General features: G+C 40.8%; 1 protein-coding gene across 6 annotated transcripts in view; it reads left to right on the top strand.

Moving 5' to 3' along the window:
* nbeal1 (neurobeachin-like 1) overlaps positions 1-17384 on the top strand; it is a 239843-nt gene that overhangs the window by 58295 nt on the left and 164164 nt on the right. For 4 of the 6 annotated variants that reach the window (XM_072578459.1, XM_072578455.1, XM_072578454.1 and 1 more), the window contains exon 1: positions 13246-13299. The exons of the other annotated variants lie outside the window; for them this stretch is intronic. In XM_072578459.1, coding sequence (XP_072434560.1) covers positions 13261-13299 — 39 coding nt within the window. In that variant the 5' untranslated portion in view covers positions 13246-13260. Of the gene's footprint in view, positions 1-13245; positions 13300-17384 lie in introns of those variants that run through there. 6 annotated transcript variants of the gene reach the window in all.

The raw sequence follows: 17384 nt of genomic DNA, 5'->3' as shown, positions 1-17384 counted from the left end.
GATAAATAAAAGGGAAGATGTACATAATTCAATTAAAAAGTGGGAAGTCAGATCAGATGGATAGTTGTAACAAAGATATAGCTGAAAGATGAGCCAAATAACTATGCTTTATTTTATATTCTACGTAGTGTCAAATAATTGCTTGTTTATTTTTAATTCATGGTATTTTGACCTTCTTGGCAAGACAAGCAATTATTGCTCAACCCTAGTTGACATTGAGAATCCAACTTCGAGGCAATTGAATGGTTTGCTACGATATTTCAGAGGGCGTTTAAGAGTTAACCACATTGCTGTGAACCTGGAACCCCATTTAGACTGAAGGTTGCAGGTTTCCATCCCTAAAGGTCATTCAGGGATCACATGAGTTTTGCATAGAATGGAATCGGAGATTTTCAGCATTTAACTCATCTTGTTTTGCTGCCTAGAAAGAATCATAGAATCCGTACAGTGTGGAAACAGGCCCTTTGGCCCAACATATCCATACTGACCCTGGGAAGAGTATCCCACCCAAATCCATTATTCTACACCTTTGTGTGGAGCCCCAGAAAATCGGGGAAGATACTAAATGAATATTTTGCATCCGTATTTATTGTGGAAGAGGATATGGAAGATATAGACTGTAGGGAAATAGATGGTGACATCTTGCAAAATGTCCAGATTACAGAGGAGGAAGTGCTGGATGTCTTGAAATGGTTAAAGGTGGATAACTCCCCAGGACCTGATCAGGTGTACCCGAGAACTCTGTGGGAAGCTAGACAAGTGATTGCTGGGCCTCTTGCTGAGATATTTGTATCATCAATAGTCACAGGTGAGGTGCTGGAAGACTGGAGGTTGGCAACCGTGGTGCCACTGTTTAAGAAGGGCGGTAAAGACAAGCCAGGGAACTATAGACCAGTGAGCCTGACCTCAGTGGTGGCAAGTTGTTGGAGGGAATCCTGAGGGACAGGATGTACATGTATTTGGAAAGGCAAGGACTGATTCAGGATAGTCAACATGGCTTTGTGCGTGGAAAATCATGTCTCACAAACTTGATTGAGTTTTTTGAAGAAGTAACAAAGAAGATTGGTGAGGTCAGAGCAGTAGATGTGATCTATATGGACTTCAATAAGGCATTCGACAAGGTTCCCCATGGGAGACTGATTGGCAAGGTTAGATCTCATGGAATACAGGGAGAACTAGCCATTTGGATACAGAACTGGCTGAAAGGTAGAAGACAGAGGGTGGTGGTGGAGGGTTGTTTTTCAGACTGGAGGCCTGTGACCAGTGGAGTGCCACAAGGATCGGTGCTTGGCCCTCTACTTTTTGACATTTACATAAATGATTTGGAAGCGAGCATAAGAGGTACAGTTAGTAAGTTTGCAGGTGACACCAAAATTGGAAGTGTAGTGGACAGCGAAAAGGGTTATCTCAGATTACAACAGGATCTGGACCAGATCGGCCAATGGGCTGAGAAGTGGCAGATGGAGTTTAATTCAGATAAATGCATTTTGGGAAAGCAAACCTTAGCAGGACTTATACACTTAATGGTAAGGTCCTAGGGACTGTTGCTGCAAGAGACCTTGGAGTCCTGGTTCATAGCTCCTTGATAGTGGAGTCGCAGGTAGATAGGATAGTGAAGAAGGCGTTTGGTATGTTTTCCTTTATTGGTCAGAGTATTGAGTACAGGAGTTGAGAGGTCATGTTGCAGCTGTACAGGACATTGGTTAGGCCACTGTTGGAATATTGTGTGCAATTCTGGTCTCCTTCCTATTGGAAAGATGTTGTGAAACTTGAAAAGGTTCAGATAAGATTTACAAGGATGTTGCCAGGGTTGGAGGATTTGAGCTACAGGGAGAGGCTGAACAGGCTGGGGCTGTTTTCCCTGGCGTGTCGGAGGCTGAGGGGTGACCTTATAGAGGTTTACAAAATTATGAAGGGCATAGATAGAATAAATAGACAAAGTCTTTTCCTTGGAGTTGGAGTCCAGAACGAGAGGGCATAGGTTTAGGGTGAGAGGGGAAAGATATAAAAGAGACCTAAGGGGCAACTTTTTCATGCAGAGGGTGGTACGTGTATGGAATGAGCTGCCAGAGGATGTGGTGGAGGCTGGTATAATTGCAACATTTAAGAGGCATTTGGATGGGTATATGAATAGGAAAGGTTTGGAGGGGTATGGGCCAGGTGCTGGCAGGTGGGACTAGATTGGGTTGGGATATCTGGTCAGCGTGGACAAGTTGGAGCGAAGGGTCTGTTTCCATGCTGTACATCTCTGTGACTCTACCCCTAAATAATGCACCTAACCTACACATCGCTGAGCACTATGGGCAATTTAGCATAGCCAGTTCACTTAACCTGCATATCTTTGGATTGTGCGAGGTAACCGCAGCTCCCGGAGGAAACCCATGGGGTAATGTACAAACTCCACACAGACAGTTGCCCGAGGCTGGAATCGAACCTGAGTCCCTGGCACTGAGAGGCAGCAGTGCTAACCACTGAGCCACCGTGCCGCCCTAGTCTTATCCAGTGTAATCTCTTTGCCAAATCTCGACCCTTTAAGTGCGTATCATAGTCATAGAGATGTACAGCATATAAACAGACCCCATTGTCCAACTTGTCCATGCCGACCAGATATCCTAAATTAATCTAATCCCATTTGCCAGCATTTGGCCCATATCTCTCTAAATCCATCCAGATGCCTTTTAAATATTGTAATCGTACCAGCCTCCACCACTTCCTCTAGCAGCTCATTCCATACACACACCACCCACTGCATGAAAAAGTTGCCCCATAGGTTCCTTTTAAACCTTTCCCTTCTCACCTTAAACCTCCAGTTTTGGATTCCCTTACCCTGGGGAAAATACCTTGGCTATTCACCCTATCATTGGCCCTCATAATTTTATAAACGGCTGTAAGGTCCCCTCAGCCTCTGGCACTTGGGAAAATAGCCGCAGCCCATTCAGTCTCTCCCTATGGCTCAAACCCTACAGCCCTAGCAGCATCCTTGCCCTGAATTGCCTTTCTAAATGCAGCAACTCACATTTATTTAAATTAAACTCCATCAGCCACTCCTCAGCCCATTGGCCCACCTGATCAAGGTCCCATTTAACTCTGAAGTAAACTTCATTGCTGTCTACCATACCTCCAATTTTGCCCAAGTATTTTATAAATGAGATGTGTATTGCCATTTTTTCAGACAAAAGGTTCCAGATCACACCATCCTTTGAGCGAAAAGGTTTCTCTTCACTTCTATCAAATCCTTCTACCATTAATTTTTAAATCTAAGATTTCTGATTATTGACTTTTTTTTAAAGAAAACAGGCCTTTCCTAAACACCTGATCATTACTTTGTACATTCTATTGAATTTCCCCTCCATTCAGTGGTGAATGAGACTGGCCTATCCAATCTTTCATAGCTATAATTGCCCTCCTAATTCTACACTCCATTCTCTTTACTGCAGTCATATCCTTCCTGTATTGTGGTGACCAGAATCCTGCAGAGTACTGTACTCTAGCAAGTCTAATTAGACGTTTTGTACAATTCCATCACAGCCTCCCTTCTCTTGTATATATTTTAGTTAATGAAGGAAAGTGTTTGAAAATGTTATGACAGTCATAGTTAGATGATCACCAATACTGATACTAGTTATTTCAATTGCAGATTTATTTGATTAACTGAATTTAAATTCCCCAGCTGCTGTAATGAAATTTGTAATAACTTAGCATTATTAATTCTTGTTTACTCATTCAGTTAACATAATCGCAGCGCTACTTGGTATGAGTTTTTGGTTTGACAATTGCTGTTGTTTATTCATAATTGAATTCTTACAGTACTGATAGTTTTCCAACAAAAGTTCTGCCACATGCTTATATTCTTAATGATTTATTCCAATTTTTTTGCATTGTAGAAATGATTTATGTCTTATCGAATAAGTTGATGAACAGGGGTGCCTGCAGCACGATGGCCTCACATTCATTTTCGTAACAGAGTTAGACTCAGTGGCTCTTGTCAATAGTGTCTTGATAAGTGTGAACTGGATCAAGCACTCCATTTTCTCATGGCGACAGCTAATGCTTTTGTATCACTCCACATCTTTTGGCTAACTGGCAATCTCTACTGACAGCTGGGGTTGCTGTCTTCAGAATTCAGTAGGATCCCACTTCAATACCTGATGGGCAGACCAAAATGACTGATCCCATGTGACCTGGCTAAGCCAGCTGAACCATCTTTTTATCAATGATGGAGGAACTGGAGGATGTATTGAGTGTTTTGCCACATCATTCTTGGACATAGAGTCCCCCCCAGTGTTTGTCTGGAATCCTCCAAAGACATCTGGTTTTAAAGTTTCCTTTCTTGGCAGGTTTTCAAGTTCCAGATTTTGCAACCACGTAGGAGAGTGGAGAGCATATTTGCTCTTGTAGATCATAAACTTTGTTTTCGAGGAAACGTTTACCGTTCAACATCTTTTTCAGATGGGTGAAAGCTAATTATACCATACCTGGCCTCATATTGAGCTCAATAGCTCACTGGATATTCATGGAGTTACTCGGCTCAGTTACACTCTTTATTTTGGGAATATTTAAAATTTAAGACAGGAAAATGATGCTATATTTTTAAGTAGTTACCTTATTTTTCACTTCATTTTGACTTCTATTACGTTGTTCTTGGTGGTTTTCAGAAGATAGTATTATCTGTTCAAGGCAAGTGACATGTAAAAGTTGGTACATCCAGCAGTTCTGAATTTCCCAATAGCTTTCTCAATTAACTTGATCTTTATGCTTGTGATTAGTTTCTCTGTTTGAGGCCAGTGGGGTAGTGGTTACCCCACACCTCTAAACGCAATCTCATTCTTTGTCAACAGCTACACAAATGCTATGCTGGCTGGCATAAATTAATAGTAAATAGGAGCAAATTATTCTAATCCAGTACTGCTCAGGCCTCATGCATTAATCTGACACTGATCCCAAGAGATGAGCAACTCCATTGTGGAGTCTAGTTTTGTACTGTGAGAAAGTGAGGACTGCAGCTGCTGGAGATCAGAGTCGAAGATGTGGTGCTGGAAAAGCACAGCTGGTCAGGCAGCATCTGAGGGGCAGGAGAATTGACGTTTTGAGCATAAGCCCTTAATCAGGAATGAGGTTTTTGGACCGAGGGGGATGGGGCTGGGTGGAAAGTAACTGGGAATGTGATAGGAGGATGAAGGTGAGGGTGAAGGTGATAGGTCAGAGAGGAGGGTGGAGCAGGTAGGTGGGAAGGAAGGTGAGCAGGTAGGACAGTTCAGGAGGGTGGTGCTAAGTTGGAGGGTTGAATTTGGGATAAGGTGGGGGGGGGCGGTGGTGTGGAGGGGAAATTTGGAAACTGGTGAAATCCACATTGATCCTGTGTCGTTAGAGGGTCCCAAGGCGGAAGATTAGTTGTTTTTCCTCCAGATGTTGGGTGGTTAGGCTTTGGCGGTAGAGGCAACCCAGGACTTGCATGTCCTTGGTGGAGTGGGAGGGGTAGTTGAAGTGTTCGGCCATGGGATGGTGAGGTTGTTTAGTGTGTGTGTCCAAGAGATGTTCTCTGAAATGTTCTGCAAGTTGGCGCCCTGTCTCCCCAGTGTAGAGCAACGGATACAGTAGATGATGTGTGTGGAAGTACAGATAAATCTTTTTTGCATTGTCCATTAACAGTATGGACCTATGCCCATTATGTATCATAGAATCTATTGTCTAACCTGCTGAGTTTATTTTTCACTTTTTTTTCCTTAGTTTAGATTTCTAGCATCTGAACTTTTGTATCACCTGTGTAGAATGGTACAAGAGTCTGGTCTTTGCATAGAAGTCATATTATGACTGTGACCTACAAGATTACTGCTATCATGAAAACTTTTTAACCTTTTGCCGTTTGACACCATGTTATGTTCATCTATTTGGAAAACTAGCAAATGAACAGCCTGTTGCCTCATGCTCATATATTCCCCATACTTAATCTGAATTTCTGAACTGGTCAGAGTTTCATTTTTCTCATTTTCATACCATCAGCTTGATTGAGGAAGTTTCTTCAGCTGTGAGATGAATTTGACTGGGGCTTCCTCAACAGAATTTATGTTTGATTCACCAAGCCATTATGTTTTTGAAAAAAAACCATTCATGATGTCTGTGGAAGTTAGGTTGTTTTCATTGTTAGTTTGAATTGTTGTCCAGGTGTGGTTAGTTTGGATTGAGGAAGTTGCATTGAATTGGGAGAACAATGCTCGGAGTTTCAGTGAAACATGCCTCCTGCATTGCAGATGGATAAGGGAATATTGATCTATGTAATATAGGGTATATCTTAAATGCAGTCAGGATTTTTCTTACACCAATAACCGTGTGATGAATTAGGCAGTAAAAGACTTTGCAGATTTACAGTATATCTCAATGTAGCTCAAACATCAGTTTCCACCTTTCCCTTGGCAACTAGCACTGAAGAAAATCTGAGCTCTTTTGCTTTAAACTGTCCACTGTCAAATCACCCAATTAACTAATTAAACAAATAACAATGAACAATTAATGCTGAGCTTGGTGATAATGCATCAAGTCCTTGGATGTTAATCACAGCTTTGTTGATTTTTGCTGTCCATGTTTTCTTTCCTTATTTTCCATTGTTTCTTTGTTCTCTGGCTGCTACTCTGCTTCCCAGATAAAGCAACCCCATCCTTTGAAACTGGTAGTTTCCCAGCTGTCATTGAGTTTACTACTTCATGGAAATCACAGTGCAATCATGGCAACTTTATTGTTTCTGTCTACATTATGTTTTTAAACTGCTGCTGAGCACTTTCACTTTAAGCCAATAATGCTAATCCCTCAACGGTATTTCAAGAAAAACATAAACTTAGCATTTCTAAGCACAAGCACCTGGGAATCACTGGCCCAAGACCGTCGAAAGTGGAGGAGGAGTATCTGGGAAGGTGTGGAGCTCCTTGAGACTTGCTGTCTGGAAAAAAGCAGAAGCCATGCAAAATCAGGGAAAGGAGTATTCTGCAACATCAATGCCCATCCACCCCTTCCCGCCCCAGGTGTAACAGAACCTACAGTAGCTACTTTGGAATGTATAGCCACCTATGGACTCATCCTGAGAATGGAAAAGAGTCCTCCTCGACTGTGAGGGACCATCAACAGTGATGAAACTTACCTTCTAAAGTGAAATGATTTTTTTCCCCCTCATTGAGTTAGTTATTAAGTAAAGATAAAAGATTCTTACGTGATGAAATTGGATGTGAGGCCTTATAAATGCTGTTGTCTTTGGAGGCTTCAGTCTCTGAACAGTATTTATATACGTTTCTTACCCTTCATGTTTCCTTAACCAGCTTGCTAAATCAGCTGACTTCCTGTAAAGTTATCATTCTTTCCCAAAGGCATAGTTATATTTTCGGTCTTATGTCTTACTCAACCAATAAAGCAACTGGCATTTATAGGATATCTGTGACATGATAAAATACATATCATAGATCACTGTCACAGGTGAGTTCTGACTCCATTTCTTTATGTAGGTCTTCAGTGAGTAAATGTCAGTAATAATGAACAGAACGCTGTTTATGTTTGTCACTCTTAAGTGACTGAAATTAGTTCTGGAGTCTTCCATCAAATCCTCAAGTACAACATAACATCAGGTGTTTTGCCAGTTCTAAGTTATCAATTAGGCCTAAACTATGTAACAGCAATATAATAAAGATAGAAATATAGTACTATTATCCCTGATCTGGGCCACAGTAATGTGTATGCTAAATAATGAGCTAAATTTACCTGACTTAATTATAGCGCACTAATATATCTCAGTCCTGTTCAAAAGTCTTAGCTAGTTCATTTTCATAGCCAGGGTTTTGCATCATGTCAAATGACACACATATTCAAAAAAAGTAACAAAATTTCCATTTTTATTTTAAGATTAGATTTCCTACAGTGTGGAAACAGGCTCTTCGGCCCAACCAGTCCACACCGACCCTCTGAAGAGTAACCCACCCAGACCCATTTCTTTCTGACTAATGCACCTAACACTATGGGCAATTTAGCGTGACAATTCACTTGACCTGCACAACTTTGGACTATGGGAGGAAACCGGAGCACCCGGAGGAAACCCATGCAGATACGGGGAGAACGTGCAAACTCCACACAGACAGTCACCCAAGGCTGGAATCGAACCTAGGACCCTGGTGCTGTGAGGCACCAGTGCTAACCACTGAAACACTGTGCCGCCCCCATTATTTATTCAAAGTATGAAAATGTTTAAAACCTTGTGCTGGACTAGTTATTGCGTCCAGTATTAATGATCTAGACAATGAGCCCAAATAAAGTTTTTTAGGGAAGGAAATCCGTAATTCAAAATTGGCATGGGTCTGTATATGACTGCAGTCCCACATCCAAATTGTTGAACTAGGGATGGACAATAAATACTGATCACATCCTGAATGTGAATGTGAAGAGGAAATTGGGTATATTGTTTCTGATTTCGAGAGACTTTTACCAGATCAAAACTAGATGAGTTCTGTTTTATGTTTGTTCGTGATGTCAACTCATGCTGTTTGAGGAACTTCAAAGTGGGCATTAGACATTTCACCACAGAGTAGAAATTGCATCAATGAGCAAACTCTTTTTAAGTTTTCACTCTTGAGCCTTTGAAGATGGAGCGATGCAACAGTTCTGTTTAACCAGAATGATTATTCGAATGCAGGCAGACTTGAATTTAGCTAGTGCCTTTAATGACCTCAGGAAGTGAAGTACCTTTTGAAGTATAGTCATAATTCTGATGTAGCGAAAGTAGCAGTTAGGATGTGAATGAATTATAGAGTGTGCAGAAATAATTGGCAAGAATGGTTTCATGGAACAGGGACTTTAAGTTACGTAGATACATTGGAGAAAGTGAAATGGTTTGCCTTGGAGTGGAGAAAGTTGACATGAGATTTGATGGTGGTATTCACAATTGTGAGTGGTCTAGAATGAGTATGTACTAGGAGGGAAATTGTATTCGCTAGTGAAAGAATTGAGGAGGACACCAGGTTTGAGATAATTAGCAAAACATGTTGCAGTGACACAGAGGAAAACTTTTTTGTGCAAGGAGTGGTTAGGATCTGGAATGCAGTGCCTGAGTGTGTGATGGAAGTAGGTTCCATTGCAGTATTCAAAGGGAAATTGGGTCAGTATATGAAAAGGAGGCAACGCAGGGCAATGGGGAAAAGGTAGGCCACTGAAGAAGGCACTGGTAAATTGCTTTTTCAGAAACCTAAGTTAGATAGAATTGGCTGAATGGTTACAGTACAACGGGAGGCCATTCTGTGAGTTTGTGCACATGCAGCAGTGTGCTGGTTTAGCAATGTTTTTGGAGTAATGATGGGCGGCACGGTGGCACAGTGGTTAGCACTGCAGCCTCACAGCGCCAGAGACCCGGCTTCAATTCCTGCCTCAGGCGACTGACTGTGTGGAGTTTGCACGTTCTCCCCGTGTCTGCGTGGGTTTCCTCCGGGTGCTCCGGTTTCCTCCCACAGTCCAAAGATGTGCAGGTCAGGTGAATTGGCCATGCTAAATTGCCCGTAGTGTTAGGTAAGGGGTAAATGTAGAGGTATGGGTGGGTTACGCTTCGGCGGGGCGGTGTGGACTTGTTGGGCCGAAGGGCCTGTTTCCACACTGTAAGTAATCTAATCTAATCTAATCAGTAAGAATTTGCCTTCCTGCTTTTCAAATCTTTTATATCCACTGATAAGAGGTTTGTTTTAATTATCATTGGAAATGTTTCACCTCCAATAGTGCTGCAACATTCTTTCATTGCTACAGTGGAGTGTCATGGATTCTGTGCTTGAGTCTTTCGAATGGAGCAAGATCCCCCACAACTAAGAGGCCAAAGTGTTACCAGCCACAGCTTGTCGCTTGATTTGCTTTGTAGCTGTAACACAATCACAGTAAAGCAGGTAGCATTCACATTCTGACTTTATCCAGATTCTGAGAGACCGTTACAAACAACACGAAGTGCATTATTACTATTCATTGGCTGCAGCAGAAAATCAGCATGAAAGCAGCAATCACTTGTTTTTGCTTGAGGATCACAACCAGCTTCCCTGATGTCAGTGTGAAAGTATGCGTAGAGGTGAATTATGTGATCTGTCTATGCAACAGTGCATAGAGACTGAATTAGGACATTCCTTCTATGTTGTGAAGAAGTTTACTTTTTACTGCCTTTGGTTAGTTTTGGAAAGTTACAACTCTAGGAGGAAAGTGGGGAAAATGTAGCCAATACAATTAAATACCTTTATTTTTTGTAGAGTTATTTCATCACTTTGTAATGTGGCTAGTTCAAAATAGGCCATAATATGCTGGACTTAAATAACAATTGTATGGAGTGTTAGTGTTCATGCAATGCAGCATAGTTTCAATTTTCTTTCTCCACCGAGCTTATTTAACTTGTGATTTCCCAAAGTAGATCTTATACTGCATTTTTAATTGTTTATTCTAGTTTGTCTTTTGTCAGGTTTCAGTCATCTAAAAACAGCAATTTGCAGAGTTTATAAGGCTACTATTTGAGTTGCAAAGCAGGGAAGTTCACACGACAGGAGTTGCAATACTACATTATAATCAATTGAATTACACTGAAAAAGCATTTGTTCATTGCATACTGCTTTTTCAAAAAACTGTTCTTTTGCAGTATTTAGGTTACAGAAGATTTTGTGGAAGTAGTACAGTGTAATTTGAGTAAAATAGACTACCGAAACAGGTTGTGGCAGCATACGTGAGTTTAATCACTCAACGTTGGTTTTAAACTTGCTCATTTCTGTTGTGCCTTGCAAGTACCACTGAGTGACTGACTTTTCTCCCCCTACAATCTTTTATTGCCTCTTAAAACTATTGCAATTATACTCTGCTGTGGGCTGTATTTGAAGTAATGATTACTTTCCATTATTGCAAACACTTGTAACCATTTTGCAGATGGAGCAGACTTTTAAAAAGCAACTATTAAGAATTTAACAAAAAAGATATTAGTTCTGCAGCCCAACATCTTGTGAAACTGTCCATTTTTGTTTTGGATAAACTGGCTTATTTCATCTTGAATTCCCTTCACTCACAGCATACAGGCTTGCATAACTGAAGGTGAATAGGACATGGTGCTGAGGTTTTTACAACCCCTGCAGTGAAATTACATTTAATGAGATTTTGCTCTCAATAAACCCTCTGCCTTGATTGCTGCCTCTGCCAAGATCAACTGGGATAATTTAAAGCTAAACTTGCAAATGGTTTAGTGATTCTAGTTTGACAGGACAAGAAGGTACTGTTTATTTTTGGAATGCTTTCCTCTGGGAGCTTGGAGTTCCTGGAATGGTGTCCAATTCCTACGTTCCATTCCTGTAATGTCCCACGCTGTTTCAATTACACAGGCAGGCTATGCATTCAGAAACTGGCTTTCAGAATGCTATCCTTCCCACAACTGGTAAAAGACTAAAAATATAACAAAGGGTACCATTCTAAAGGGTGTGCAGGAGCAGAGAAATCTGAATATATATGTGGGTAAGTCACAAAATGTGGCAAGATAGGTAGACAGAGTTCTTTTAAAAAAAATTCAGCTTCAGTAATAAGAATACAAGAGCAGGGAAGTTGTGATGAACTTTTCTGAGACTCTGTTTAGATATTAGCCAAAGTATTACGTAAAGTTCTGGGTAATGCACTATAGGATAAATGTGAATACATTGGAGAGAATGCTTCCAGGGCTGAAACACTCTGGTTATAAAGGAAGATTGGAGAACTGTACATTGTTTTCTTTGGAGAGAAGACTAAAAGAATATTTGATAGAAATTTTCAAAATCATGAGGTGTTTGGAAAGGACAGATAAGGAGGATCAGAGGGCATCTTTTTAAAGTGTTTGTGAAAAAAGCCAGTGTGAAGTGAGAGAAATCTTTTTCACACAGAGTAGTAAGGATATGGGAGAGGGTTGGCTACTGGAGTTAGCTGTGTGCCTTGATTTTGATGCAGCATGAGCCCAGCAGCATGAACTCAATTCTCACATTGGCTGATGCCACCATGGAGGTCCACCTTCAGAACCTTATCCCTCACCTAACGTGTGGTTAAATTCACTACCAGTCATCTCTCTCAATAGTCCTGTATCCGCTGGGACTCTGGCAAATTTACCTTTACCTAGTTAGGAAATGGGGTATACTGCCTGGAATTGTGGTTGGGAGCAGGTTCAATTGAGGTATTCAAAAGAGCATTATTTTTATTTTAATAATTAGTGTCAAGGATTATAGGGAGAAGGCAGGAGATTGGCATTAAGTTGAAATGCTTAAAGATCCAGCACAGACTTGATTGGCTTCCTACCTGATTGGCTTCTTTAAACAGTCAAGCAATTCTGCCAGTGGAAACAATTAGACTAACACCGAAGGAGTTGGTGACAGTAACTTCAAATCAATGTACACAATTTCCCATCTCTCTCTCCTTGGGGCAAGCAAATTATTTTAACTCTTAAATTTTTATTTTTCCCATCATAAGTCCAGTCAGATCAAGGACCCTCCTGTGAGTGTTAAATGTACAATGGCTGCTCAGGATATACATGAGAATTAACATAAGTTATGGTGAAAATAAAATGAATTCAGAAGAAGCACAAAGGGCCAATCAGTCAGTGAATTAGTAAAATTGCTTTCGCACTAACTAAATCAATGAATAGTTTTAAAATTTCAAAGTAAAATACTCATTTAAGGTATGGTTCACACTTGTTGGTAAATCTCTGCAAGTTAAAAAAGTGCAAATCCACATGTTTGGAGATGTAATTACACACTTCTGGAGCATTTCTTGAAACTGGGCTTCCTGGCTCAGAGGGAAACTAGCATTGTGTCACAAGAGCGAAAGCCTATTCCATCCCTTTGCCCATATTAATAGCTAAAGCAAGTATTTAGTGCTGTCAATTCAAACTACATTGAGCAGGTACCAGTTTCAAACTAGTTCCCTTTGAATCTAATGGCATACGTCCTAGACTTGTGAAGGAAGACAATAGCAGAGATTCCAACCATGGTTCCTCAACTTTGTAGATAGATGAAAATTATTGTTCGATATTGAGTTACAATTTGCATAACTATGTAACTGTTTAAAAGAGGCATAGCTGCAAGAGGATGGTGGGCAAATACTCTTTGACCATGGCCTACCCCCTATTATAAAGTCAGGGAGGATCTGTTCACTGATGATTTCAGCATGTTTGACTCGATTCAGACCCTTTTCTTAAGGAAGATGCTCATGCTGGCCTACAAATGGCTTTGGAAATTACCCAGATACAGACTGATAGACAACACAACTGTAATGAACAAGAGAAAACCCAAGCATCTCCCTTGTTCAAAGGTAACAGCATTAATTGTTCTCTGTTATCACAATGCTCATCTTTAAGCAGAATAAACTAGACATGCTGCATTTAGTGCTGTGGCCAGCTGCTAGTTATCTTCAGACAAAAAGCACACATTCTGATTCTTCAAAGTGCAGCCACACCGACCACATAGATGTGTGATGGAAGTGGTGAGCACTTAGTAGATGATGAATGGAGAATGTTTCTTGTTTGATATTCGTGCCAATGGAGTCAGTATCCACTCTGTCCTACACTTGACTATACCAGATGCTATCCACAGAAAACACCGCAATGATTCATTCAAAATTATTTTGACATCACCTCCCCCTTCATGTAACTCCTACTGCCAATGGAGCAAGAGCATTGACATGTGGATATCTTCATCTCCAAATCTTACACCATCTTGGCTTTGGAGAAAGTGAGGACTGCAGGTGCTGGAGATCAGAATTGAGTGTGTGGTGCTGGAAAAAGCACAGCAGGTCAGGCAGCATCCGAGGAGCAGAAGAATTGAAATTTTGGGCGTAAGCCCTTCTTCGGGAATTATCATCTTGGTTTTGTCTCACATTGTTGATTCATCAATGTTGCTGAGTTACTATTGTGATACTGTAAACTTCAAACTTTAATAACTGTTCAGGGATCGAAAGAATCAGCTATAACACTTTCTGGAATAAACTGTTTCCTGAGATGAAAGGGCAAAGGAAAAACTGGTATAAAGGAATTAAAAGCAACATGCCAATTAAATATCCCTGGAAGGAGGAGTCAAAACAATATAAACAAGTTGTTTCCTTGGAGGGAGAAGGTAACAACTGCTTGGCAGCCTGCTGCCTTGTGACCAATGGGCAGAGGAATGTCCTGAGCTAAAGGGCATAATTGTGGTAAAGTAGTGTTTCAAATATATAGTTATCAAGGAATGTAATAAGGAACAGGATAAAAAGGCAAGCAACATATTTGATGACCCCAGAACCATACTCAGTATTTGGGTGAACTGATTTGAAGGATCATCAGTGATGTCACATCAGAAACTGTACAAGACAGAAACTCCTATGATTCTGGATTAGTGGGGCTGGAAGAGCACAGCAGTTCAGGCAGCATCCAAGTAGCTTCGAAATCGACGTTTCGGGCAAAAACCCTTCATCAGGAATAATGAAGGGCTTTTGCCTGAAACGTCGATTTCGAAGCTACTTGGATGCTGCCTGAACTGCTGTGCTCTTCCAGCACCACTAATCCAGAATCTGGTTTCCAGCATCTGCAGTCATTGTTTTTACCTTGAGAAACTCCTATGATATCAACTTCAAGATTCTTCAGTAGCAGAACTCTGGAGAACAAAACAGCACAAGGATGAAAGCCTGGACATCCAGAGACAGACCTGTTGGTGAGAATTGGAACGAAATTCCACCATTAATTGAGTAATAGCTAAGTTGAGTCGAAAAGTATGGCACTGGAAAAGCACAGCAGGTTAGGCAGCATCAGGAATTCCTGTCGAAGGGCTTATGCCCGGAACGTTGACTCTCCTCCTCAGATGATGCCTGACCCACTGTGCTTTTCCAGTGCCACACTTTTCGACTCTGAGCTCCAGCATTTGCAGTTCGCACTTTCTCCTAATAGCTACCTTGAGTTGTGAGGCCTTATTTACTGACTTCAGTCTACCATGCAATAAAGTTAAATATTTCAATATTTGCTTCTCTGTGTGATTTTTAAATAAATAGCTGAAATATGATAACCTGTGTAGTTTACACACAACAGTAGAATTACATACCAAATACTATTGTGAAAGCATTATTATCAACTGGACTACAATGATTCAAGGAGGAGGTCCACTATGACCACGCAGGAATATGTAAATAAATATAACCTTACCTACATTCAGAAAACATGTACTATTTAGCACCACCGATATTACTGTATATTGAAAAGTAAGAAAAAACCAGAATTACTCTAATGTTATTAATGGTGACCTCTCTGGGTCCATAACTAGATGGAACTTCAAAGCTGCATCAATAGTCTCTCTCAAATGCCAGGCAATAACCATCTCTAATAAGAGACAATCTAGCCACTGTCCCTTGACATTCAATGGAGGTACTATCACTGAATCCCCAGTATTAACATTCTGGGAGTTACCATTGACCGGAAACTCAGCTGACTTGTTACATAAACAGGTAGCTAAAAGAGCAGGTCAGAAGCTAGGAAAACTACAGTGAGTAACTCACCTCCTGACTCCCCATTTTCACCATCTGCAAGGCATAAGTCAGGAATGTGATGAAATACTCCCCATTTGCATGGATGAGTGCAGCTACAACAACACTGGAAGCTTGACACCATTCAGGACAAAGCTGTATGTTTGATTGGTACCATATCCACAAACATCCACTCCCCCCTCCACAGGCAGTCAGTACCAGCAGTATTGCTATCTACAAGATGCGCTGAGAAAATCACCAAAGATCCTTAGGCAGAAACTTCCAAACCCATGACCACTTCCATCTAGAAGAAAAAGGGCAACAGATAGATGGGAACACCTGCTCATTCCCCTCCAAGCCAGTCACCATCTTGACTCTGAAATATATCAGCATTCCTTCAGTGTCACTGGGTCGAAATTCTCTAAAGGCATTGTGGGTCTACTTGGAGCACATGGACTGTAGTAGTTCGAGAAGACAGCTCACCATTGCTTCTCAAGGGCAACTGGGGATGGACAATAAATGATGACCAGCCCGTAATGTCCAGGTCCCGTGAATGATTAAAAACAATTATAGTTTGGTTGACCGATGTCAAATAAAAGGGTAGAGCTAATGGTATTGCTTAGATTTAAATTGACACCTAAATTGACCTGTTTCCCATCATTAGATTTTTTAGTGGTTTGTGGTATGATTGCAAGGGGTTATGCAGCGGTTAACTAGATTCCTGATGGAGCAACAAATAAGTGATTTAGTTCTATTTTTGCTTCGACCACTTGTCTACCAATTACAGGCTAATGTGGTTAGAGCCCATCTGTTGGAAGCTGTGCACTGGACCCAAAGGTACATAAATGTCACGAGTAATTAATGTAACATTGATTTTATTAGCACATTTGTCAACAGTAAAAGCTAGTGAAATGATTGTACATTGATCTGAAAGCAAATTCAAGTAAACTTCATGTTCCAAATCAAATTGTATGTCTAAGAGCAAACATTGTAAAATGGTATTGTGCTTTTGACCTTTGGATTTATAGTTTAGATATAGATAATAAATAGATCAAGTCTTCATTTTTTCACCAGTATGGTTAGTGCTTTTGATGGCTTATTGAAAAGTTTTGTTACAGCTTTCAGTTAGTTGCATTGATAGTTATTTGTTGATTGAAATATTGTAAGTTTTATCCAGGGACTGATGTCCCTGTGCTTTGTTCCAAAGTAAAATGAATGTGAGATTAAACAGAGACCCCAACAGCTTCTTTGACAGGTACAGAAGATCCTGTGGTACTACTTGTAGAGCAGGAGAGTCCCATAGGAACATAGGAATTAGAAGCGGGAGTAGGCAATTCAGCCCTTTGAGCCCAATCTGTCATTTAACATGATCATGACTGATCTTATCCTGGTCTCAACTCCGTTTTCTTGCCTGACCCCCATAGCCCTTAATCAAAATCATATCTATTTTTTCTTATGCCTCCTCTTGGACAGTGAGCTTCACAGGTTCACAACCCTCTAAGAGAAGTAGTTTCTCTTCATCTCAGATTTGAATCTACCTCCTCTCACTATATGTCTACGACCTCTTGTTCAAGACTGTTCCACAAGGGGAAATCTGTTCAATGTCCACCTTATCGATCCCCTTTAGCATTTTAAATACTTCACTGATCCCCCATTTATTCTTCTGAACTCCACCAAGTCTAAACCCAAGCTATTCAACTGTTCCTCGTACGACAGCCCTTTCATTCCTGAAATCAATCTGGTGACCCTCCTATAAACTGCCCCCAGTGCCACCACATTTGTAGCTCAAGTAAGGAGACCAAATCTAGGCACAACGCTCCAGGTGTGATCTCATCAGCACCTTATGTAGTTCTGACATTTCTTCAGTTTTATAATCCAGTCCTCTTGCAATAAATGCCAAGATTCCATTT

The sequence above is a fragment of the Chiloscyllium punctatum genome, chromosome 10, assembly GCF_047496795.1.
Source record: "Chiloscyllium punctatum isolate Juve2018m chromosome 10, sChiPun1.3, whole genome shotgun sequence".
Lineage (NCBI taxonomy): Eukaryota > Metazoa > Chordata > Chondrichthyes > Orectolobiformes > Hemiscylliidae > Chiloscyllium > Chiloscyllium punctatum.
Note: the sequence above shows the minus strand (reverse complement) of the source record. Positions and strands in the feature narration are given on the sequence as shown.